Consider the following 27,976-nt stretch of genomic DNA (forward strand, 5'->3'; position numbering starts at 1 on the left):
TAATTTAAACGATCCTTTAGCATTTAAATAATGTCTATGAATAGTTTTTTTTAATTTTTAGAACGAATTTGCTTTTATCTGCAAGTATTTGTTTCCAAAACATTGAACGATGGATTGAATAAAAGATAAACGTTTAACTAGTAATTTGAATTTTCGCTGAAATAAGATTGAAAAACGTTTGATTTCCAGAATAACATATCGATTTTTATATGTGTCAAAACGTTTTCAAGTAATTAATTCAATGATTTCAAGGATTCTGAATTTCTTGTACAGTATATACTATATATTCTATCTTGTTCGAATAACATAAATGTGTGGGATAATATTGTGGATTTGCATTGTAAACAGTTTTGAGCTTGAATTCTAAGGATTGCTTGTACATGTATATTGTTTAACGTCCCTCTCGAGAATATTCCACTCAAATGGAGACGTCACCACTGCCGGTGAAGAAGAAAAAGAAAAAGAGAAAAAGATAAAGAAACACATAGTGCAATTTCATATTCATTTTAAGACATTAAAGATATTTAACACAAAAATGATGTAAACGTTGAAATCAAACTATTACAACCACTAATGATAATTACAGTCATCAGTTCAAGGTCACCAAGTACAATGTTTAGTATGCCACCCACGAGTACCAACGCGTTCCCATGGGCAATTAAGTCTCTAAATAACTGTATAGGGATGGTGTTCGACTTTAATTGCAGAGCTTGGACCAGTTGTTGCAGAGTCTGAGACAGTGGTTGTCTTTGCAGATGCGCCTATCCAGTTCGTACCATGTTCGATAGGTTTCACATCTGATGATTTGGATGGCCAAGGATGAACCTGGATAGTGTGTCTTTGCAGAACACCATCTATTGAACGAACAGTATATGGTTTGGCGTTGTCATAATGGAATACTGATCCTGGATGCTGCATTATATTGGAACCACGTGTTGCTGGATGACTTCATCAATACACAGTTGAGTCGTCGAAGTACCCTGTATGTGAACCATATGCTGTATTATCTATATAGGATATTGCTGCCTACATCATAACACTTCCCCTCCAAACCTGTCAGTCTCCTGGATGCAATTTAGCACAAAACAATTTTGGCGCCTAGATACCCGCTGAGTGCTCCATCAGGGTCTCTGCAGTAAAAATCGAGATTCATAGAGCTGTCCCAAGCTATCCGCCACCGTTGCCGTGACCATACTGTATGAGTCTAAAATCAATGAAGTCTGTCCCGGTGCACTATAATTCCAATATTCCGTAGTTGATTGCCTACAGTCTGCGAATCTGAGGAATGGCAGGTGCCGTAAATAACAGGTACGAAGATGACGCAATCGGATGAAGCGCGCTCCTGTGCTGTTGACGTCATGCATGGTCTACATGCTCTGTGAGGACCAGGCCATGCTGTTGATATTTAGAGACACATTCTAGTCCAAAGTTCCAAGATAATAGCACATTACTTACTCATTCACTAAACCTACTGCGAGGAAATAATATTAACTTAACGTAGTTCCACACTCGTGTGAAGTCATAGGATTTTGCAAAGTCAATAATTTAATGATAGGAACATAAATTTTGTTGGAATCTTTTTCAATAGTTATTGTAAAAAATCTCGTTAGCCATAAAATATTTCAAAATTCTTAGTTATATTTGAATAGTCAATGATTTGTTTCAAAATATTGAATCCAAGGACAATAACTCTGTTTTCATTCAATTATTTATCAAGTCCATAATGCGATAGATTTCCTTTATTTTTGACAAACATTTTACCAAGGTGATAAGGAATCATTATCTGTGTCGTTTCATGAAATTACATACAATTTTAATCCCGAGTGATTTAAATAGCTCAGTTGTATCGTGCCAGACTTCAGTTTTTGATGGGGGTATACATAATCTGGAAGCTATAAATTTGAAATTATTAAGGAAAGGTATGGATTTTTTCCCATGAATAACTATAGCAGATGTAACTCTACTAATATAAACAGAAAAAATGATATGTAAACCATGCTATAAGGAAAATGCGTCCACATTTGTTTGTTTTTTAACATTTTGGGGAATAACGCTAATTCAATAATTTTGCACATATTATTCTAAAATTTGATGAACATATTGAAAATGACATGTGTTTTAGTTATTGACATGTTTCCCGATAAATAAATGCAATTCAAAAAATATTTTGTTGTTTTGATATTAAAATAACAACAAATACCTGTTTCCAATGAATTTCATAAAAATTTACATCGGGGTATATGACTTTAGTGGTGTATGTAATGAAAATTAATATGGAAACCCTTAACTGTTTTGCCTTTTTTCATTACTCTGAATGTTAATTTATGGATTCAAAAAAAAAAAAAAAAAAAAAAAAAAAAAAAAAATGCTACCTAAACCCCAAAAATCCAGGACTAAGGACCTACCTTAAATAAAAAATATTGGTCGTTGTTAAAAATAACTTGAACGAACGTCATCGATTCCAACCGAAAACATGTCTGAACATCGATCTCGGTGTTAGATTCAAGCCAGATAAGTTTGAAGATGACTGTATGCCTATCACAGCGGAGGATTACAGAGACTCAGTCTGGGTGTACCCCTCAAGTTCTGTGAATATTGACAAGAATCCAGCCTTGAAAAAGATAAAATCACTCCAATTTTCATTTAATACAAAAGCTAGCGATGTGTCGGTGGAAAATTGCACCTCTGAATCTATATATTGACTTTTGGGCTACACGGAAATTGCATACGACAATAAGCAAGAATCATATGTTACACGGGCATTCGATATGTTAGCTTTAGTAATTATATAATATAAGTAAACAATGTTTATAAACATTCTATATCAAGCAAATCGAAATTATACTAATACAATACAGTACTAGTTGACCCGAAATAAACCAGTTTTATACTACCATAAAAAGGCAATATTCTAATTGGAAGCTTAAAAGTTGTTAAAGTAAAAAGTGGAGTAAAAAAAAAATTGATTACCATGATCCCATACAGTGAATGATTTTTCCTGTACTTTTTCCTTTCGTGCCCGCGACTATAACCTTGGTTAGAAATTTTAAGCTATGTAGGGTATAAATACTTTGTACTGGGAAGTTAAATTGATTGACTGGTTAACGTCTTGTCGAGAATTTTTCACTCATATTGAGATACCACTAGCTGTAGATGAAGTACCACATATTTAGATCTATGCTTTGTGCTCAGGGCCGTTGCAGTGCGAGTTCTTTAAAGTGCCAACGCCAGTCGCATGAGAGACATATCCGAAAGACCCGTGGTTCTCACTTCTAAATGCCGAGTGTTTGACGAAGGAGCCATTGATTGATTGAGGTTTTACGCCGTTCTGGCAATATTTCAGCCATTTTATGGCGGTAACTAATTGAATTATGTTTGGTTGTGAGTGTTTGAGTTTCTCTGACAGGCCCCAGTGTGTCTACTTTTTCGAAGGAGCCATCACTACCTATGTTAACGATTGAGGTTAGAAAGAAAACGAACGGGGCCCGAACTCATGAAATCCCGCCGGGGAAGTTACGAAGCGCACGCTCTACCTCTGAATTAGACGGTTACTGCAATTGTCTTGCGCGCCACTACATAAGCTAAGCCAGAAGTCATTGTGTTTTAAACCTTGCTGATATCCACACTACTTTAAGAAAATGAATCCACCAAAGACAGGTTCAGGTACAGAAGATTGAGATATAGGCAGCCGGATTAATGAAAGCAGATGTATGTACGTGAAACCCCTGCAACTACGAAAACAATAACTGTTGCGACAGTATCTTTCTTTAGATATATAACATTAAATTTGTACATAAAGTTATTTACTGTATTACTTCAAATTAAAAAAACCTTGCGGCATTTTAATTAATATGACATTGAGTAGCTTTGACTTTCGTCAAGGTCAACGACCCATTGTATTTCCGCAGTTTGTGTAGCAATATAAAATTGTTCTAGATTTCGCCACGGTTGAACAATTATCATAAAATTCGTATCTACAGTGTTTAACAGATGTTGCAGCTTCTTAGTGCAAATCATAATTCCTACTTTTTTGTTATGCTTTGATATATTGATTATTAAACAGTCTTACATTAGCCGCCTTGTGATAAACTCACATTTAAATGTTTCTCACAATTGTCAGAGTTGGAGGAGGAATGGTTGATTATTATACTGTTTTGCGTCCCATTTGAGAATTTTTCACTCATCTACTAGAGGCCATCTTTAAGGTGATATCCAACTTCGTACAAGTTTTGATGCACGTTCTGTGATATTCTGTGAATTTATGTCCCTTATATTTATTACTTGCACTGTATCCCGTGGGGATCCGGGTTACAATAGGTCCTCAGTACCCCTTGCTTGTCGTAAGAGGCGACAAAATGCGGCGGCCCTTCGGATGAGAGAGCAAAAACCGAGGTCCCGTGTCACAGCAGGTGTGGCACGATAAAGATCCCTCCCTGTTCAAAGGCCATAAGCGCCAAACATAGGCCTAAATTTTACAGCCCTTCACCGGCAATGGTGACATCTCCATATGATTGAAATATTCTCGAGATAACAATATTTAACAATATTCAATCAATCAATTACTAGCGCAGTGGATTCAATAAATATTGCAGGCACGAAATTTCGTGAATTTGTCGAAATGTGCGTTTGTTGATATTTGATTTCGTTAAGATTTACGAAAAGCAGCGAATTTAACGAAAAATATGAAAAGAATTACTTTGACAAAAGAGTTTCCCCAAGTATGCATCTCGGTTGTGTTATCCTGGGGCCTTTATCAACTGGTTTGTCAAACACACGACTCGTGAGTGAAAGCTGAAGACGTTTTGGATATACGACTTTTAATTACCGTTCTTCCTCACGGTACTACCCGTTCGCACAATAGCATACATTTGGCAATATAGCTAAAATGTTGGTACGAGGATGAACAGGTATATATATATATATATATATATATATATATATATATATATTCTTGTGTACCTACACATATGTTGAAATTACATTTCATGTATGGCTTGATTGAACCCCACCCCATTCGATTTATTAAAAATTTTGTATCTTCACAGACAAACTATCGAACCGTTACCCCTTATCATTCAGATACTCAAAGGATCCCATGCATTTACCGTGTAGTATGTCAAAGATACTTTCAATGTCGATATTGTGTTCTCACAAAAGACATCGTGGAGATTTCGAATATCACTAGAAAATTCAGAAATGTCACCTGCACCTATAATAGTGAATAATTTGTATTTTCACTGCACTAAGCAGGCTTGATTACTTTCTAGATGATGGCTTTTGTAATCCCAGTCCTAGTTATGCATGTTTTGGTATATTTTAATGTTCAGCTAGCTGGACACAGCACCGTGTCGTTGTGGACCTCCAGATTTTTATTTGAAATAAATCAAAACAAAGTTTCCTGATTGTATGCATATGATTAGGTCAAGTAAATTGAAAATCAGAAACTAAAAATGATACTAACATTTTTCAGAAATAAAACTGATAACAATTGGATTGCATTAGAACATTGTTAATCGTGTAATAAACATTTTAATATGTTACAGTGATTCAAAAGCAGACGGTAGTAATTGGGTTCATTTCCTGTAGTTACATATATTCTCAATAGTATTTTCATTGAAAACTTACTTATATGATAAGCTAGTACACAGAAACACAAACAAGAAAATGTGAGAGAGGGAGAGAGATCCAAATGAACATAAAGATAGGTTTGTCGAGTTTGTAATTTTGCTTTGAGCAAAACATCTCTTGATAATCCGCTGAAACCATGATTCAGTGTTTGAGTGAACCATTTCATTTCAGAGTACATTGTCATTATAAAAAATTTCACTGTGCATTGAACTTTTATTATAGGTTATCGAAATTGGCCTACAAATACCATTTCATACTGCAAGGGGATGTATTCAAAACAGTACTGAAAAATCAAACTCTCATGTTTTGTGAATCGGAAATTCTCATTTATATGCAAAACGTACAAAATAATCCAAAAATTACAACAACAAAAAATATCCGTACCTTCTCTTTACATATGATCTTCTACAAGGTCACGAGCGGGTCGACCGTGCCTAACCTTAACTTGAACTTACTCAACAATTATCAAGACGATCCAAACGAACGGACTGGGTGTATTTCTATTGGATGAATTGACAAAAATACCTTATTCATGTCAACATGAAATTTTAAGTAATTTTAAAAACCAGTTTGTAGGCCTACAATATTTCTTTTAAAGATACATATAGCTAATGATGTAAAACATCATTGTTCATGTACTAGTATTTGTATACAGGAAATCAGCTCAAAGAGGCCTGGATTCAATACATTTATATTATAACTTTAAAAGTTCAGAAAACCTATTTTTCTTTATGCATGGCTGATGCTTGCGTGACAACATCAATTAAATAAAACTAACAGCAGATGTTATGTAGATTATGGTAGTCCACTGTATCAGTTTATATATTATGTAGTTGTATACATGTACACTGTACGTGTATTGAATATATATTCTGAAAATATACTTTAAACAATTTCCCTTTGTGATACATTTATCTTAGAAAAATACAATTAAACCCAGGAAAATAGGAATACTTCAATACTTATTTATGAGCACGGCTGTATCAATTGACAACACAAAAGTAATTTTTACTTAAATCGGATAAAAATCCGATATGAACTTGTTTTTATACGCCCGTCATTAGACGTCCGTATTATGTTATGGCGCTCTCCGTGCGTCTGGCTGGCTGGTCGTCCGTCCGGGGTCATGTTTTCCGGACTTTTGTCCGTAACGGATGCATGTACAACTTTGAAATTTGGTAACAATATCTCCCTCAAGAATTGTAAGAGTGAGTTTGCATTTCAGCTGGATTGGTCCATCATTAACCTACTTTAGGGCTATAAGTAGGTCAAACAGTTTTCCGAACTTTTATCGTTACAGATATTGCCCTGAAATTTACACATAAGCTTCCTTTCAGAGGAATATAAGTTTAGTTTGCATTTCAGCTGGATTGGTCTGTCCGTCCGTGACCTACTTTTGAGCTAAAATAGGGCACACAGTTTTGCAGGCTTTTTTTCATTATGGATATAGATATTGCCCTGATATTTAGTCAAAGGTTCCTCTCGTAGGAATAGAAGTTCAGTTTGCATTTCAGCTGGATTGATGCATCCTTGACCTACTTTAAGGAAAAAATAGGTCAAATAGTTTTTCAGGATTTTTCCCATTACGAATTCAGATATTGCGCTGAAATTTAGCCGCAGGCTACCTCTCAGGAGAATACAAGTTCAGTTTGCATTTCAGCTGGATTGGTCCATCCTTGGCCTACTTTTGGGCTAAAAATAGGTCAAACGGTTTTCCGGGCTTTTTTTCATGACGGTATCCGATATTGACCTGATATTTAGTCAAAGGCTTCCTCTCGGAGGAAGACAAGTGCATTTAACATTTCAGCTGGATTGGTGCACTATGACCTACAGTACTTTAGAGGTAGAAGTAGGTCAAACAGTTTTTCAGATTTTTGGGGGTATGGTCACAAGTATTGCTCTGAAATTTAGTCACAACTTTCCTTTCAGAGAAATACATAATCAGTTCATATTTCAACTTCATTGGTGCATCATGACCTACTTTGGGGCTAAAAGTAGATCAAATGGTTTCTTGAACTTTTTATCATCATAGACATTTTGTCACTACCTCACTCTCAGAGAATTACATAATCAGTTCACATGTCAGATGGATTGGTGCACCATGACCCACTTTAAGACTTTTCTATTCAGAATGTGTGTTGTATCAATTCAGAGTGCACAATATGCTTCCAGGTTGAATTTAACTGTCCGACGGGAGTATATTGTGCCGTTTGCGGTAGTCTTGTTTTTCTACTCGACCCAATCCGAAAAGATTGTGTTTTGTACTTATTTGGTAAGTTATTTGGTTTAATTGATTTTGTCAAATTGTAATGAATTGGTATTTAGGCAATGACGATAAATCCACATAATAGAAAGGTTGGACAAAATCTTTGGGACGAACACTTGGGAAAACACCCATATGATAAAATGGACATGTCAAGTTTCGCACCCTAGGAATGTTAAGTAGTGAACCCTTTGTCCATCTTGGAATATTTAGATGGTTATGATTATTGATGCATATTTTCCGTCCAATTGAGCATTGTCCCTTTGGATTACCCTTACTGGTGAATTTAGATGGCTAATTAATTCGCCTACCTTAAGCAGCTTGTAGAAATCTAAAGAAAATTCAGGAGAAAAGAATGCGGAGTCATACGCATTATTACAAATACATCTGGAATACGTGGCCGAGTGGTTAGAGCATCGCGCTCAAAATCACACGGCCCCTTACCTCTGGTCGGTACGGGTTCGAATCCCGCTCGCGCCGGTAAGTGCGAAAGTTTCCCAGTTTACTTGCGGAAGGTCGGTGGTCTCTTCCCAGGTACATTGTATCTGGGTTCTCTCTTCCACCAATAAAAACTGGGCGCCACCAGATAACTGAAAAATTGTTGAGTGTGGCGGAAAACAGCAAACAATCAATCGACCAAGACTTTCAGGGGTAACATGTCTGACATCCTTAATGGTCTAAACTCCTCTTTTTGCCAGCGTTACTTGTTTTGATTTATTTACCCAGGCAGCTAAAGTATGGATGTTACTTTACCAGCCCCCCCTTTTTTTTAGTCCCCTACCGACGAAGTCGAAGGGGACTTTAAATTTGCGCCGTCCGTCTGTCTGTCCGTCAGATATTATATATCTCAACTGATTCGATATGCAAGAGCTTGTTCTGCGTATAGTCAGTTTTTAAATCGAAGTAAGCTACTGAAAAACAAGTTGATGGTACAGGGGTTTCAACAGTCTCGATTGAAGTCAGCATTTCGCAAATTCTATGGTCGTTATAACGATCTAGTTTGTCAATACAACCTATCATTGGGTCAAATGCTATCTGACGTGTTTCATACCGATTGTTAAGCCGGTCTTGGCACACTGATTTCGACTGCGGATAACTCCGTTTACCTGATCAGGATATAGGGTTTATGGCGGGTGTGACCGGTCGACAGGGGATGCTTAATCCTGCTAGGCACCTGATCCCACCTCTGGTGTGTCCAGGGGTCCGTGTTTGCCCAACTATCTATTTTATATTGCTTGTAGGAGTTATGAGATTGATCACTGTTCGTTATTTTCACCTTTCATTTGGTACATTGCTTTGCCATAACAAGTTACAGATCAAGTTCAAATTTTGTCTCGGTCCTTTGATTTTCCACTTAAGTTATGACCGTTGAACTTGGAAAAATAGCATGAATTGTCAGTTCTCCTAACTTTTTTTGTGCTTACAGATATTCATTTGATATTCAGTGCATCATGATGATTGCTTTGCCATTACAAGTTACAGATCGATTTTGAAGTTTTATTAGTCTAGTCTTTGTACCTGAATAGTTGTTACATCCAACCATTCCTATCCTGGTTTCCATTACTAGGATTCCCTTTTACCATAACCTTACCTTTAGTCTCATAGTGAACCTCGAATATTGTTTTTATATTATTATTATATTAATTTTTGCCTCTGGTAGGGGACTTTGTATTGCTATGCAATACTCTCACAATGCTTGGTGGGTTTTTATGTGGGGGGTGGATGGGTTGCGGTGATAATTTTCCGAAATGTGTGGATTCCCTGCCTATCTCATCTCTCTTTCGATTTATGTAATCGTTGAACGCTTTTTGTAAGCTCTAGAGGTTGTGTAATCCCGTGGGGATCCGGATTAGAATAGGTCCTCAGTACCCTTGCTTGTCGTAAGAGGCGACTAAATGGGGCGGTCCTTCGGATGAGACCGCAAAAACCGAGATCCCGTGTCACAGCAGGTGTGGCACGATAAAGATCCCTCCCTGATCAATGGCCATAAGCGCCGAGCATAGGCCTAAATTTTGCAGCCCTTCACCGGCAGTGGTGACGTCTCCATATGAGTGAAATATTCTCGAGAGGGACGTTAAACAATATTTAATCAATCAATTAATCTAGAGGTTGTTATTTGTTTTTATACCAGCATCTTCACAATCCCAGGGTTATTAATTCGTAGCCTCGCACTAACCTGGGTTTGGGACAGAGGATGACGCAGTAACCTAAAATTAAATCATCCAATGAGATTCCTTGTTTAAGATGAAAGTTTGATAAGAGCAAAAACAGAAAGTAAACGATGGTCTTACGTAGGGTACATTTCTCAACATCATGAACATTGTGTGTTGATTTTATTTGTAACGTAATTAATGATTCACATTTTCGTCCCTTAAACGTACATACATGTAGCTATTTATTGATTATAAAAATCTATTTCAATTTTAAATAACTTGTTCAATTTGTTGAAACACTATCGACAAACATATTTGGAAAATCCATCGCTTTGATGCTGCTCGTATTCTAAACCTCCGTCTAATGTTTTTTTGAAATTTCCGAAAATCAATCGACAGTCACAAATTCTACAACATGTTGCAGATGACGCGTCATGCGTGTTTAGTTTCATTTTCGACCGATTATTAAAACCGTTGTCTGAGTGACTCAACACTACAGGCTTGCAAACCAATCATATGCTCCGTCTCGAGCCCATGTTTTGAATTGTAACTGATGTCAAGGGTTAGTGCGAGGTAACGAATCAATAACCCTTGACTTGTACCAGTAGGCTAACAAAAATCTGTACATAAATTAGGATGAGATAGACAGGGAATCCACATATTTCGGAGAAATTACCAAAAAATATTCAGGGAGGGGGGGGGGGTGTTAAGTAGTATCCATACTTCAGGTGCCTGAGTCTATCTAACCAAAGATTCCTTTCTGGTCATTTCTTTATCTGAAATTATGAAAAGCTCATGTCAATTTCATTAAAATATGAAACTATGTCTTAATCATCTGGTGTTGTGGTAATACGTTTTAGAGAATTGTTTTTAATGAAAATTTGATTGCATAAAAAGTCAAACACATAATTATCAGTGTATCGTACGAATATCCGACTAACCTTGAACAAGTTTGAATTTGATATTTACATATTCAATGTGTTTAAAATGTATATTTTGGTAAGAAACTTTGCTTAAGTTAAAAGGAGCTACGCCAAATACTTTTCACCCCCTTACGCCACACGGAGCTTCTGTCAAATACTCTCGGCATATGCTGGTTTCTTCAGACGAATATTGAGTTCCCATTCAAAGGAAATGTTTCTGGTCGAAAATACTTGGGACTCTATGCAGAAGGAATGAAGATTTCTCATCAAATACACCGAAAAATATACCCGGCGCCTACCCTACTTGTATATTGTCGAAGTGTTTGAGCATTTCCAAAGAGTTCCAGACTCCTCAGTTGCTAGTGCTAGCTTGTCAATAACTATTGTCTTCCTTGCAATACTTTTAGCAATCTAGATTTATCTTAATCAAACACTAACAGTCTTTGAATACTTATTGACCCACTTTCTTCGCTTGGAATTCACATACCCCGCGCTACACCAATCACGGTCCCCGCATGTGGCATTGTACACGGTGTGAATATTGAAAACAAAGAAGCATGTGGTTACTTACAGGACTTATTTATACCATCCTTGTGCTTTTTAGGTCACCTGAGTAGGTCCGTCGTGCGTTCACAATTGAACATTTTTAACTTCTTCTTAATAACTACCAGTCCAATTCTTTTCAAATTTGGTATGAAGCATCATTGGGACAAGGTGGACATAAATTGTAAATTGCAGGACTCCAGCACCCCTGGGGCCCTAAGGGCGGGCCAAAAACTGCCCCAAAATGACAAATTTTCAAAAATCTTCTCAAGAACCACACACATGTAAGAAAAACAAGAGATGTTTGTAAAACACATATGCCCCCCATGATGCAAAATTGAAAAGGATTATACACACACACATCATTTAATTGAGAGTAGTATCATCAATTCAAAATATTGAGCAGACAATATCTTCCTATGTCAAGAGTGGATTGACCATGTGACCTAAAAATCAATAGGGGTCATCAACTCCTGAAGATGTACCAGTGGACCAAGTTTGATGTCTGTCAAGCAAACGGTTCTCAAGATATTGAACGGACAGTATATTCCTATGTCCAATTTGACCCTTGACTTTGACCATGTGACCTTAAAATAATTAGTAGTCATCTTCTCCTGAAGATGTACCAGTGTACCAAGTTTGATGTCTGTCAAGCAAAGGGTTCTCAAGATATTGAGTGGACAGTATATTTCTATGTACAGTTTAACCCTTGACCTTTGACCACGCGACCTCAAAATCAATAGGTGTCATCTTCTCCTGAAGATGTACCAGTGTACCAAGTTTGATGTCTGTCAAGCAAAGGGTTCTCAAGATATGGAGCAGACAGTATATTCCAATGTCCAGTTTGACCTTTGACCATGTGATCTGAAAATCAATAGGGGTCGTCTTCTCCTGAAGACGTACCAGTGTACCATGTTTGATGTCTGTTAAGCAAAGGGTTCTCAAGATATTGAACGGACAGTATATTCCTATGTCCAGTTTGACCCTTGACCTTTAAACATGTGACCTCAAAATAAATAGGGGTAATTTTCTCCTGAAGATGTACCAGTGTACCAAGTTTGATGTCTGTCAAGCGAAGGGTTCTCAAAATATTGAACGGACAGTATATTCCTGTCTAGTGTGACCCTTGACCGTTGACCATATGACCTCAAAATCAATAGGGGTCATCTACTCCTTAGGATGTACCAGTGTGCCAAGTTTGATGTCTTTCAAGCAAAGGGTTCTCAAGATATTGAGCGGAAATTATATTCCTATGTCCAGAGTAGATTGACCCTTGACCTTTGACCTTTTGACCTGAAAAACAATAAGGATCCTCTTCTACTCATAACTAACCCACATATGAAATATCATTATCATCAAGTGAATGATTCTCAAGATATTGAGCGGACAACACATGGTCTACAGACCGACCGACAGGTGCAAAACAATATGCCCCCTCTTTTTCAAAAAGGGGCATAACTAAATGCATAGTCATGTAGAGCAGGAAGGCTTCTACCAAAATTGTAAATTTCATGATCCCCGGTGTAGGGGTTCTGACCCCAGGACGGGGCCAAACTTGTTATATAGTGTTTATGTGGAAAACACTTAAATTACATCTTCTTTAATGCTATTGATGCTAAATTGAAAGTAAATATACATTTAAGAAGAACAGGTAGTCCTTTACCAAAATTGTAAATTTGATTATTCCAGGGGTAGGGGTTTTCGTATCAGGGTGGGGCCAAAATGGTCAGTTATTAAATGTGTGAACAATAGCCATTTTTATGCCCCCCCCCCCCCCCCTTCAAAGAAGAGGGGCATATTGGTTTGCACCTATCGTTCGGTCGGTAGACCACATGTTGTCCGCTCAATATCTTGAGAACCATTCACTTGATGATAATGATATTTCATATATGGATTGGTTATAAGTAGAAGATGACCCCTATTGTATTTCAGGTCAAAAGGTCAAGGGTAAATCTACTCTGGACATAGGAATATAATGTCCGCCCAATATCTTGAGAACCCTTTGCTTGAAAGACATCAAACTTGGCACACTGGTACATCCTAAGGAGCAGATGACCCCTATTGATTTTGAGGTGATATGGTCAAAGGTCAAACTGGGCATAGGAATATACTGACTATTCAATGTCTAGAGAACCCTTTGCTTGACAGACATCAAACTTGGTACAGCAGTACATCTTCAGAAGAAGATGACCCCTATTGATTTTGAGGTCACATGGTCAAGGGTCAAACTGGACATAGGAATATACTGTGAGTTCAATATCTTGAGAACCCTTTGCTTGACAGACATCAAACTTAGTACACTGGTATATCTTCAGGAGAAGATGACACCTATTGATTTTGAGGTCACATGATCAAAGGTCAAGGGTCACACTGGACATAGGAATATACTGTCCGTTCAATATCTTGAGAACCCTTTGCTTGACAGACTTCAAACTTGGTACATTGGTACAGCTTTAGGAGAAAATGGCCCCTATTGATTTTGAGGTCACATGTTTAAAGGTCAAGGGTCAAACTGGACATCGGAATATACTGTCTCTTCAATATCTTAAGAACCCTTTGCTTGACAGACATCAAACTTGGTACACTGGTGCTTCTTCAGGAGAAGATGACCCCTAGTGATTTTGAGATCACATGGTCAATGGTCAAACTGGACATAGGAATATACTGCCTGTTCAATATCTTGAGAAACCTTTGCTTCACAGACATCAAACTTGGTACATCCTCAGGAGAAGATGCCCCCTATTGATTTTGAGGTCACATGTTTAAAGGTCAAGGGTTAACCTGGACATTTGAATATACTGTCCACTCAATATCTTGAAAAGCCTTTGCTTGACAGACATCAAACTTAGTACACTGGTGTATATTCAGGAGAAGATGACTCCTATTGATTTTGAGGTCACATGGTCAAAGGTCAAGGGTCAAACTGGACATATAATATACTGTCCACTCAATATCTTGATAACTTTTGCTTGACAGACATCAAACTTAGCACACTGGTACATCTTCAGGAGAAGATGACCCATATTGATTTTGAGGTCAAAAGTCAATAGTTGAACTGGACATAGTAATATATTGTCTCCTATATTTTAAGAATTGTTTACTTGATTGACACCAAACTTGGTACACTGGTACAGCATAAGGAGTAAATGACCCCTATTGATTTTTAGGTCACATGGTCAATCCACTCTTGACATAGGAAGATATTTTCTGCTCAATATTTTGAATTGATGATACTACTATCAATTAAATGATGTGTGTGTATAACCCTTTTCAATTTTGCACCATGGGGGGCATATGTGTTTAAAAAACATCTCTTGGTAACTTCTTCTTGATAACTATCATTCCAATTCTTTTCAAATTTGGTATGAAACATATTTAGAACAAGGGGAACATAGATTGTAAATTTCAGCATTCCTTCACCCCTGGGGCCTTAGGGGCGGGGCAAAAACTGCCCAAAAATGACAAATTTTCAAAAATCTTCTTCTCAAGAACCACAAACATATAAGAAAAACTAAATGCATAGTAATGTAGAGCAGGAAGGCCTCTACCAAAATTGTAAATTTCATAATCCCCGGGGTAGGGGTTCTGACCCCAAGGCGGGGCCAAACTTGTTACATACATTGTAGTGTTTATGTGTAAAACACGTACTTAAATAACATCTTCTTTAGTGCTATTGATACATGTACTAAATTGAAAGTAAATAGATATTTAGAAAGAACAGGTAGTCCTTTACCAAAATTGTAAATTTGATGATCCCAGAGGTAGGGGTTTTGGTATCATTGTGGGGCCAAAATGGTCAGTTATGAAATGTGTGAACAATAAACATTTTTAACTTCTTGATAACTATCATTCCAAACTGTCCCAAACTGACAGATTTTCAAAAATCTTCTTCTCAATGACCTCACACATATAAGAAAAACTAAATGCATAGTGATGTAGAGCAGGAAGGCCTCTACCAAAATTTTAAATTTCATGATCCCCGGGGTAGGGATTCTGACCCCAAGGCGGGACCAAACTTGTTATATAGTGTTTATGTGTAAAACACTTAAATAACATTTTCTTTAGTGCTTTTGATACTAAATTGAAACTAAATGGATAAAGCAGGTAGTCTTTTACCAAAATTGTAAATTTGATTTTCCCCAGAGTAAGGGTTTTGACCGCAAAGTGGGGCCAAACATAGTATATATAGTATTTATGTGTAAGTTTGCTGATACTGTATAAAATCTAAGTGCATACTTAGAAATAGCAGAAAAGGATGTACAAAAAATGGTGAATTTCATAACCCAGGGTTATGACTTTAGGGTGAGTCGAAATTAGTCATATATTTTGATGTTTTAATGTTAATACACCTATTATTTAAAGCCTTTCATCAGTGTATGCACTTTTGAGGTCAGTGAAGTTGTAAGAACACATCTTGTTTTATACTGTTGCTGAACATTAGAATTTAGCTTAGATATTCAGAACAGGAATTGTTTTCTAGATTTCATAGCCCATGGAAGTAGTGATACTTTTTCAATAGTATTCAGGTGACCGATAAGGCCTCTTGTTTACGTACGTAGCCTGACAGACTTTTCAGGTGAAATTTTATTCTGCTTAAAGGTTTTCTATCATTTATGTTTTAAAGAGAAAATTTTAAAGATATCTTCCAGCATATTCCTATTAACAAAAGGTTGACACTTTAATTTTTCTGGGCGATAATTGATGGAAACATCAATGTTTTCGTATCATATTTGTTACCCCTCCCACCCCCTTTCAAAGAAGAGGGGCATATGGTTTTGCACCAGTCGATCGGTCATTAGATCACATGTCCGTTCAAGATTTGAGAACCCCTTGCTTAACAGACATCAAACTTGGTACAATGTAAGGAGTAGATGACCCCTATTGATTTTGAGGTCACATGAACAAAGGTCAAACTAGACATAGGAATATACTGTGCATTCAATATCTTGAAAACCCCTTGCTTGACAGACATCAAACATGGTTCACTGGTACATCACAAGGAGTAGATGACCCCTATAAATTTGGATTCATATGGTCTAGAGTCGCACTGTATTTAGTAATATGTTGTCTCCTGTATTTTAAGAATCAGTTGCTTGATTGACACCGAGCTTACTGGTACGTCATAGGAGGTAGATGACCCCTGTTGATTTTCAGGTCATATGGTCAATATACTATGGACATAGGAAGATATTGCCTGCTATATATCTTGAATTGGTTTGGCACTACCACCATTTAAATGATGCATGTGTTTAACCCTTTTTCATTTTGCACCACTGGGGGATATGTTTTACCAAAAAAAAGGTGAAGATAACGAACAGTGAGTGACCAATCTCATAAATCCCATAAGCAATACAAAATAGATAGTTGGGCAAACACGAACCCCTGGACACACCAGAGGTGGGATCAGGTGTCTAGGAGGAGTAAGCATCCCCTGTCGACCGGTCACACCCGCCGTGAGCCCTATATCTTGATCAGGTAAACGGAGTTATCCGCAGTCAAAATCAGCGTGTCACGAACGGTCTAACAGTCGGTATGAAATATGTCAGACAGCATTTGACCCAATGCTAGGTTGTATTGGGAAACTAGATGGTCATAACAACCATAGAATTTGCGAAATGCTAACTTTAAACGAGACTGTTGAAAACTCCTGTACCATCAGCTTGTTTGTCAGTAGCTTGCTTCCATTTAAAACCGAATATACGCAGAACAAGCTCTTGCGTATTGAATCAGTTGAGAGATATAAACTCCATATGCATATGATAATGGAATATTACTACATAAATATAGGAAGTTGACGATGGAGAAACTGAAATCCTCCCCTTTGTCTTAAAGTTGAGTTGTTAGTTTGCCGTTATATCTAATTTCAATAAAATATCTAAGTATGAGCAGAAGTGGACGACTCCGTTGTGTCTTTTATTTCGAGCTATCAGGGATATATTAAATCGCCATATGAATGAAAGTTATTATTATTAATAGATAAAACGTCGTCGATATATCTGAATGTCGAATTGATGGCCACAACAAGAGATTTTTTCTTCTCATGTAGGAGTTTCTCAATAAATTCAGCATTTCTTGTTTTATTAATTTTAAGTACTTACGATTTAGTTGATTAATAATTTTTTTTTAATTATTTGAAAAATCAAATAGCTACTCACGCAATACATGTAACCCACCCAGCCAAATAAATTGATTAAAAACTACATTGTTACATATATATATAAATCATTCTAATTTTTAGAATTGCAAACAATTCCCCATTTACAGGATAAAATTGTCCATCAAATCACATGAATTTTACCACGTGTCATAAAAATGCACTGGACTTTTTCACTAACCTTAGATTATGCTGCAAGTTTAGTAAAAAAAAAAATAAATTAATAATATGCCGATAAAATAAAACGCACAAACACGTGCAATAATTAGATGTGGACAAAGGGGAATAACTGCATTGTGTGTTGTTATTGGTGCAGATCTTATACTGCATGTACTATATACATGTAATAATTATGGACTCGATTTTTTGTCCTTTCATGGGATGTGTTTTCTTTTAATATAAAAAACATTGTACCTTACCGTAGTTCATATTTGTCCCCCACCGCAACGCGGAAGAGGACATAGAAATACCGGTGTCCGTTATAGCTTAACTTCTATAATCAGCTCGTGCTCGTTAGGAAGAGTGGTCTTGAACTAACCAAATGTATATTCACTCCTCCTAGGCACATAATCCCACCTCTGGTGTGTCCAGGGGTCCGTGTTTGTCCAACTCTTTATTTTGTATTGCTTATAGGAGTTATGAGATTGATCACTGTTCGTTGTCTTCACCTTTTATTATAATGTGTTCAGAGTAAGGCATAGAAAGTAATCTCATATTAGACCTTTAATTTCACATATTTCAAACTCTTACTGGCGGTTTTCATTTTTAAAAATGTCCGACACTTCTGAAGATCGAATTACGTGATCACCCTTTAACATACTTTGGAGTAACGGTCTTTGGAATAATCATCTGGTCTATTTTATTTCACATAGGCAGAGGTGGGTCTTTTTTTTTAATTCACATGGGGGATGGGGGCATATCAAGATATATCGATCCACACTAGATCTTTACGGTATTATCATTTTATTATGGTTCAACACATCAATCAAAATGCTCATGTTACATGCTTCTGAAGATCGAGAGGCATGTCTCTTATATAGATATATACTCGTGTTCAATTATGTGAAGATGCGTATAATTAATGAAAAATAAGTTTAAAAACTTGCATGAATAAGACACCATGCTGACTGACAAAATTTGACAGGACGACAACTTGCATTTGCTCCGAAATTAAAAAAAAAAAAAGATGAGAGGATGAAAAGAACATAAAATTCATGCAAAAAGACAACGATTAACCCACAAAGCAGTGATTTTCTTTTGTCCTCCTCTCGCTTGGCGTTCTGTTGCGTTTTTGTCTCGGTAATCTGCAAAAAATTTCATGAAGGTATATTTCAGAGACTACAACAGCTGAGGTGGACTCAGTTAAGTAGCCTTGCTATCTGCGAACCGATTTTTATTATTCTTTGTAATACATTACTTGTATGTAACTAAAGCTTCCTCGGGCTGGATCAATTCTTAATGTTATTACAGGTTTTTTTTTAACCAAACATAGTTTATCACTGTAGCCACTATAACGTGAAGGGCTAGCATGGAAATATACATCTCTCGACCCATCTCTCTCTCTCTCTCTCTCTCTCTCTCTCTCTCTCAAATTCAAGTATAGGTATCCTCATATAGTACAGGTTCAAGTTAATCCATACCATAATCCCCGGTGATGTCAAGACGGGGCCTATAGGTTTCTCATTCAGAAGATATTCTTAAAAAGTTCCCTTTTCGTAGTCTGAGGTTAAGGTCAAATCAGTCACACATTAGCATTTCAAAATTGATGTAAAGTTATTGTATATTTTGCAATTTTATTTATTACATCAAATTTATTTTACGATTACATATGAAAGACAATCAAAACGAAAATTAAAAAAAAAATACTAAATGGCTAATATATAGTACATTTATATAACTGTAAACAGTAGCGTTACAATATTTCTCACAACATTCCATAAAAATAAAACATTTTAGCAACTTTCAAGAAGAAAGAAAGATAACTCCCCGTATGTACTTCTTTTCCATATCTTGATATGGAACCAAGGACTTATGAAGCTTGTAACGATATAACGATTTCAAAATCTTTCGAAGTTATTGTGGAATATGGAGCTGCCAAAGCAACTGTAGACGAAATGAACACATTTAAGACTATCAAAACAACAGTCAAATCAGTTTGCATTCAAATCCTTTACAGGACGAATCCCCGTCTAAATCCTCAGTAGGAGTTGATGGAGGGCGTGACCTGTGGTTTGACTATTCTGCTGGTATTGGAGGAGGGCGTGGCCTGCGGTGTAACCATGCTGATGTTGACAGTACATCTTGTACGTTGGTTCCAACGTCATTGCTGGTATTTGGTTCTATGCGAAAATACAAATTTTAATTTTTATACATTTTCTGAAAATGAAGACATACAAAATGTGAAAGTATATGAAGTTCCTAACCAGGGGAGCGGCGCAGGTGATCGAACGATTAAAATAACGTCAAAACAAAATCTGTCAGATTAATAAAGAATACTAATCTCTTCCTAACTCATTTCCATACACTGTCGAAATTTTCATTCCTGTGAAATCCTTGGTATTTGCACCCCTCCCCAGAATTTTTTTGTTTGTGGGCTTGCATTCGTATTATGATGAGATTTGTATCAAATTGAAAGGACCTCTGAATTCTACGGAGTCTGGACCACAAACTGTGCAAAGAGCCATACATGTAATAAAACTATTATTACAGTGACAATTTGAAATTTGAAAAAGCGAAGGTATGGCAATTATAATTTATGCATATCATAAATACCTTGGACTTCCGAGGGCATCCATTTTTAAGTCCACTGAACAGACATGTAAACTAAGTGCATCGCAACGATCATGATGAATTTAAAGTCGGAGCAATCTAAAAAATAGACTAGAAAACTACAGATCCACACCCTATAAAAACCTTTGATTTCCAGCGCAACGTTTTATGCACACGATCCGGGTCTTCTATCGCTGTATCAAACAAATAGTATAAATATATTAGCATATTTTCCCACTACATACCTTCAAATATTCACTAAAGCCCAATTCGAACTGAACACTCGCAGCTTGTTCGCGATATATTGAAATGTTGACATATTATTGTGTCTGTGAAACTTGAAATAAATAGATATGTTAAAAGAAAAATTTGCCTGTTTACACAAATTCTGATTTCTATTTGCCTTTCCATTGAATTCAAAAAAATGTTTTGGCTTGAACATATAAGCTCCCCACGCCACGGATGACCTTTCATAAATGGGGGGTTACAAAATATTAATCACACCGTAAACACACATAGTGCTAACAAGGGTGGTGTTCCAATCCTTGTTAACTTCAGTATTGTAAACAGAATGAGTTTCTCAAAGGTAAAAATAATTATTAACACATTTCAGCATTAATAACATCAAGTATAAAACATAATCTGGTCGGTGGCATCTGCTGTACAGGAGTATGGCAAAATGAGGCGGGGCCTCAAGGTGAATCGTCAGAGCATTACTATATAGCAATTAATAATAATAATGTTTCCAAAAAGTAATAATAAGGTATCGAACCGCATTAGAATTCAGTATTTCGTATTTGGCCCTAAGTGTACTTTAGGCAACATTATCTGCCATTATTGGCTGACCGACTCATAGATACAGACTTTCTCCGAGGTACCATGTGATAGGACTTAACCAATAAAATAACTGTACGGAGACACTCGACCAATCGTAGCAATGCATGATACCGCACAGCATGAGTTTTGTCGTACAGTGCCAAACAAGTTTGCCGTACACATATGATAGAATAGATAATTAAAACATGCTGTGTTTTAACAAGTACACATGGATGAGATCAATGTGACTATGTTGTATGTTATCCTATACTGTAAGTAAATATTCAGTTACTAGTAATATGTCTATTCGTCATAAAAATATCGAATCGTCTAGCAGACGATGTCAACCAAGCACTGTTATATACAAGCACAATGATAAGCTATTGTAAGGTACAAATGACTGCTTGATTATAATAAATAACTTATTACAATTGTTCTAGCAATAATCTGAGTTACTTCTAATACTGGATACCAGTAAAATCAAAGGTATACAAAATGCGAAACTCAGGCTAGTACACAAGTCATATCAACAAAGATACAAGTATATTCAGAACAAATGAATTAGCGCTATTACAGTTCTTCAGAATTTATGTATTGTAGCGTTTGCACAGAACATAAAAACTAAATGGCATCAACGAGTTGGCTAGGAATAAAACTTTCCAGCACTCGACTTTAAGCAAACACGTAAACCTGGCGGATCATCAACTTGCCATATCGGCGCCACACCTCAAAGCAAATATGACTAGGTGTCAGGAAAAACACACCACAAAGCATGAGGACGCAGTTAGATCACTACTTATGTGTGTGGATTGGATGGTTACAGAAAACTTGCCACTCTCAAAATTCAAATCATTGATTGATCTGTTGCATAAACTTGGACTTGAGAACATTCCTATTTAGAAATCATTTTGCAATATTAACTACTAGTATGAGTCAAAATTTTCTGCAAGTAAATTACTAGTACATGAAAGCTTGTCAAAAGTTGCGGACACACATTTAAATGAAAGCTTATCAGCATCTCCAGTGGTTACAGTTATGTCTGACGAAAGCATTGACATTTCCAATACAAAACCACTGGTTATTTACGCCCAAATCATATCTGATGATATGAAACCCTCTACACTTTATGTCAACAATATGGAATGCACAGATGCGACAGGCAAAGGCATCGCTGCATCTTTACTTGAAGAATTTCAGCAGAGAGGGATACCAACATCCAAAATTGTGAGTATGGGATCCGATGGGGCCTCTGCAATGACTGGGAAACAGAATGGTAAAATATTTTCTCAATATTTATAAATTCAAATGATTTAAATTTTAATTTCCAATTGGATACATATATGATAATGTACATGTTAAATATTTGTTGTTCTGATTTAATTTTGATTACAGATCATGTTTAAGTGCAGCAGCCATTACAACACCAAAATCCCCATATTGTTAACGTCCACTGCGTAGCACACCGATTATCTCTATGTACGTCACAGGCGGCTTCGAAAAATTCCCATCTCCAGGCTCACCAACAAATCTTGACAGAATTGTTTTGCTACTTTAAGGTGAATAAAATGCTTAACTTTAGATCACAATTGAAAGACAACCTCACGTCATTTCATTATTTGATTAATGTAGAAGTAACTTTAGTTTAGTTATAATGATAATGGTTTATCTGAAAGGCACCATCATTGGTACATGTATATCATATATGCAAAATAGATATTGCAATTATCATATCGAACTTCTAATTCATAGGGTAGCAGTAAGCGGCAGGGAAAACTGAAAGACATTCAAACTATTTTGGATGATCCTTGTCTTATTATTAAAGAGATTCACTCTGTAAGGTGGCTGTCTTATTTCAATGCCCTTTCAACAGCCCAGAGAATCCTAGATAGCCTCCTTATCCATCTTGCTGAAGCTGATGGCAATGAGGACCCGAAAGCTGTTGGCTTGAGGAAAAGGGTAACTGCTCTATTGTAGTACTTCTAATTTCATTCCAAACTTATGTTTTTGTCAGTTTGTCTATATGCATTACACAGCACAGTCAGTTGACTGAGCGACAGAAATTACAATATACATGACAATGTGATGATCAAAGGAGTTCAAAATATGACTTCCCCCCTGTTTTAAATAATAGATTGCCAGTGAATCCTTCATTTCAATGACATACATGATGATGGATGTCATGGCTCCAGTTACTAGACTGTCTCAGTTCTTTCAAACAGAAAATGTGGATTTAGATCTTGGTTTGAACTATTTTTATTAAATGAAGCATTACATGAAACATACAAACAGATGCAAAATGAACAGGATTCGGAAACAAGTGCTAGCATTTATATAAATCCGTCTCCTATTTTACATTCATAAATCAGAATCGTGTTATGGTTATGGCATTAACATATATATGCGATTCGTTGATTGATTGATTGATCGATGTTTACCGCCACACCCAGCAATTTTTCAGTGATCTGGTGGCGCCCAGTTTTTATTGGTGGAAGAGAGAACCCAGGTACACTGTAACTGGGAAGAGACCACCGACCTTCCGAAAGTAAACTGGGAAACTTTCTCACTTACCGGCGCGAGCGGGATTCGAACCCGCGCCGACAGAGGTGAGAGGCCGTGTGATTTTGAGCGCGATGCTCTAACTCGGCCACGGAGGCCCCATATACTGTACAAACAAAATAATGATAAAACAATGGTGATGTTAATGTGATGATAATGTGTGATGGGGTTGTGTGGATATTTCAACATCATTTAGAACATATACAAAAGGCAAATATTAGAATATAAGCGAAAGTGTTACTGATATATCAGGTTTTATAGGGTACAGCAAATCCTTTACTTTGAATAATAAATGTATGTACTGATTTAAACATAGTTATGTTTTCAGATACTGATAAGTGTGAATTTCCAAAAAGCAGAGTATTTGTGTTAATGTTACACAATCGTGTTAGATTTAAAAGATACCTGACCCTGAGTTGATGGTACAATGGGCATTGTAAGAGATAATGTTTGCTGTCTTCTACTTCACCACATAAGCATAAAGGACTGTCGACAATATTTTTTGTGAATAAATGATACTTTAATGAACTGGAATTCATTCGTACACGTGCATGTAAAATATGAGCTTGTCGTGAACCTATGAGAAAGTATGGCGGAGGAGATTTGATATTTATGTTCAAATGCCTTTTGAGATTTGATATTGAGGGGTTGTTTTTCACATCTTCAGGAAGACTTTTCCACAGAGAGATACTACTGGGCGGAAATGAATTTTTGTATTGCGTGGTTTTACATTTGGTTTGTAAAATATTGTCAGCTTGTCTTGTGTTATGCGAGTGGGATTCATATATTTTGGGAGGAACAAGATTACATAAGTACTCGGGAACTAGGCCGTGGGCCATTTTCTGAAATTGGATAATTTTCTGATTTTTCCTTCTGCTTTCAAGCGGTTCCCAACCCAATTCTTTATAAAGATTAAGTATATTTGTAAGGTTTGTACCCCCAGTTACATGTATGATTCTGGCTGCTTCTTGATTAAGATGTTCGATTTTATAACCAAGTTCAGTAGAAATGTTATCTCATATTACGTCAGCATATTCAAGAATAGGTCTGATAAAAGAAAACTTCTCCAATGATTTCCTATCTAATACTTTGTATATAACAAATTTTCCGTAGCGTATTTAATCTAACAGAAGCTTAGGAGAGAACTGTATGAACATGAAATGACCATGACCAATTTTGGCAAAAATGTAATGCGTAGATGCTTATGACATTCAACATTTTATGACACAGTTGTTAAAGTCCGGGTGAGTAGTTCATGTGCGTTTGTTGCTTATTATTAATGATTCTGGTTTAGAGGGATTGAAGTTAACGAACCATTTCCTAGACCACAAATGAATCTTTTGAAGATCGTAGTTAAGGGTATCGCTAGCGCTTTGCGGGTTGTCAACGACAATATATAGAGTAGTATCGTCAGCAAATAATCTAATGTTACATTTCATGTCAAGGACAATGTCATTAATGTAAATGAGAAATAGTAGAGGTCCTAAACCTGAATCTTGTAGAACTCCAGCATTAATTCTAACCCATTTAGATGTTTTGGAGTTGATAACTATCCTTTGTCTTCTATTGGATATATAGTCTTCTAACCAAGATAAACCTTTATCTGAGAAACCTGTCTGATAGAATTTGAATATTAATCCCCGATGCCAGACCCTATCAATTGCTTTACTGATATCGCAAAAGACTGCTCTTACTTCTTTTCCCTGGTCAATAGCTTTACCAATATCGTTAGAAATATCCAAAAGTTGATTCACAGTGGAATCGCCTTTAATAAAACCGACTGATTCTTGCACAGGATTTAGTTTTCGTATATATAACTGATCATATGATTATAAACACATTTTCCATTACCTTCCCAATTATACTAATTAAAGAAATTGGCTGTAATTGGTTATTTCGTTTTTACAATCTTTTTTATGAATTGGAATAACATTTGCTTTAAATTTTTTCCACATATCTGGATAGACAGAAGAGGTTATTGATTTATTGAAAATTATTGTTAAGGGATAGCTCAAAATTCTAGAAGCTTCTTTTAGTATTCTTGGGTTAATGAGGTCTGGACGTTTGGCTTTGCTTGTGTCTAGGGAACAAATGATATCTTCTATCTCAGCTCTAGAGATCTGTATATTACACAGATAGTTTTTGTTTGGATTAGAGTCAGAATGATGAGGTAAACTCGACGATGATTCGTCTACTTGAGACTGTTTGGAGAAGAAATGATAGAATAGTGTTGCCTTTTCAAAGTCGTTGTCGTATGTAATACCATTATAATGTAATACCATTATAGTTTATGGGAGGAATGCCAGTATGAGAAGCTTAGCTCTTGTTAAGGTCATTTGATCAACAATTCATTTTTCAGAAAATTACACCTATTTAATAATTAATTTAATATGATAATATATTGAATATGATTATCTGTATTACAGTTGTGCTTGTTGGATCAAAGTCTTTTTTCCCTCATAGGTTAAGATAGATTTGTGCATATCTGAATTTGAGAGGATTAAAACCATGGAATTTACCATCTTCAAGCTTTAAAGGAAGAATTAGATATGTAACCAGGGTTTTTCAAGAGCCATTCCATAACGAAAAGCAATCTTAACTTGCAGAATCTGACATCAGATTGCATTGCTACTCTGAAAGAAAACATATTTTCTGGGTTCCTTTCCTTAATCTATATTAAATAAATGCACAATCTCTGAATTTGGTTTGTAATTTCAAATCTATTTAGACCTTGATATCTAATTCCATTTTGTTTTTCAAACCAGGTTTCCATCTACTGATCTCCTCTCTGCATTCAGTATTCTTGCCCTTAGACCCATCAGCTTCTTCAACTCTGATGAATTGGACGAATTTTGGGTAAAGGAAATTGATACTTTTTGTCAGTTTTATGACAAAGAGAGGACTGTTCAATGGTAACCACAAGAACACAAGTGAACCAGTTATCTCAGGAGAAGAGACCAAAGCAGAGTGGACATGCTTGAAAAGAGTAATTTTAGCTGAACGCTTTCCAAGATATTGTTTTTGGAAGTTATATAATTTGATTGTTACGTACCATAAGGAACAGTTTCCACATTTAATTATATCAGCACAACTGACCCTCACATCATCAGTACACACTGCTGGTTGTGAAAGGGGATTCTCTATGCAAAATCAAATATTAACCAAGCTAAGGAACAGGCTTACTGTTGACACCCAGGGGATCCTGATGAGTGTGAAGATGTGTAATCTGGACAAAAGACCTTTAGTTGAAAGAGCATTAGGGGTATGGAAATCTGAGAAAAAGCGAAACATTTACTATCTATAGGGGGGGGGGGGGCGTGATAACAGTAAGCTTTTTTCTTAACTTGATTTGTCTATACCATTGATAAAATTTGGACTCATTGATATAAGCTTGGGACTCATTATTGTAAATTGTAAGCAAGGGAAGTCCGCTGGACTTACGATAACCATTTTCAAAATGAATCACTGGTATGTGACCCACTTCATAAGATACTGAATTAAACTAGAAAATAGATTATTTACGTCTTGGCATGTGCTATAAATAGAATGGATGTATAAACATGTTCTAATAAACAAAAACCGTCTCTCATGTAATTAAAATAATGAATTTGCATGGCTGCATTACACAACTAAATTAGGATATAAATAAATTACACAATAATATATAGTATGGCAGATTCATATGATGTTAAGATACCCCGGCGTCACCAGTTTTCGACGGTGTGAGGATAAATTCGCTTCGTGCGGACGAAAGGTTGAATAGAACTTTATCTCACCTATGTGCTTTTAAATACATCATATACAGTTTTAATTTCGCAATTCCTCGTTGTTCACTATCGTATCCTTTCTGCAACAAAGTAAGCAAATATGACTGACACTTACCTTGAGTAGCGTGCGTAGTACGTCACCAGTTTTCGACGTTATGCAAATGAGGCATTTGGTATGTACGGTAGCCCGTACATGACAATTAAAGTACACGTTTTTGGTCGTTCAAAGTTTTTAAAATGAAATTTTTGTCACATAATAACTAATTGACAGTTCAGTTTTAGTTCAAAACAAATTTCAAACTTATCTACAGGTAAAAACATAATTCATTTAAAGGTGTTCTTTTAATTCTTTTCTGGGTCACATCCAGGGCAAAAGAATTGTGCACCCCTTCTAATAGCTTTCG

At 36.3% G+C, this 27,976-nt stretch overlaps 1 protein-coding gene and 2 long non-coding RNA genes across 3 annotated transcripts; 1 reads left to right on the forward strand and 2 right to left on the reverse strand.

The window, feature by feature from the left end:
* Positions 1–488: 488 nt before the first annotated feature.
* LOC125646389 (uncharacterized) lies at positions 489–3,725 on the reverse strand. The gene is made up of 2 exons (XR_007359702.2): positions 2,406–3,725; positions 489–1,395 (listed from the first exon to the last, which is right to left on the reverse strand). It is a non-coding gene; the product is annotated as an uncharacterized LOC125646389 (long non-coding RNA).
* A 15,715-nt stretch (positions 3,726–19,440) lies between these two features.
* On the reverse strand, positions 19,441–20,671 carry LOC130046813 (uncharacterized). The gene is made up of 2 exons (XR_008795821.1): positions 20,437–20,671; positions 19,441–20,003 (listed from the first exon to the last, which is right to left on the reverse strand). It is a non-coding gene; the product is annotated as an uncharacterized LOC130046813 (long non-coding RNA).
* Positions 20,672–21,548: 877 nt separating this feature from the next.
* Positions 21,549–27,505, forward strand: LOC130047283 (zinc finger protein 862-like). Its single transcript, XM_056141917.1, has 6 exons — positions 21,549–21,634; positions 21,897–22,116; positions 22,177–22,522; positions 22,654–22,805; positions 22,999–23,205; positions 26,571–27,505. The coding sequence occupies exons 1-6, from the start codon at positions 21,549–21,551 to the stop codon at positions 26,583–26,585; spliced, it is 1,026 nt and encodes a 341-aa protein (XP_055997892.1). The 3' UTR covers positions 26,586–27,505.
* Positions 27,506–27,976: the final 471 nt, after the last annotated feature.

This window comes from Ostrea edulis, chromosome 6 (genome assembly GCF_947568905.1).
Source record: "Ostrea edulis chromosome 6, xbOstEdul1.1, whole genome shotgun sequence".
NCBI lineage: Eukaryota > Metazoa > Mollusca > Bivalvia > Ostreida > Ostreidae > Ostrea > Ostrea edulis.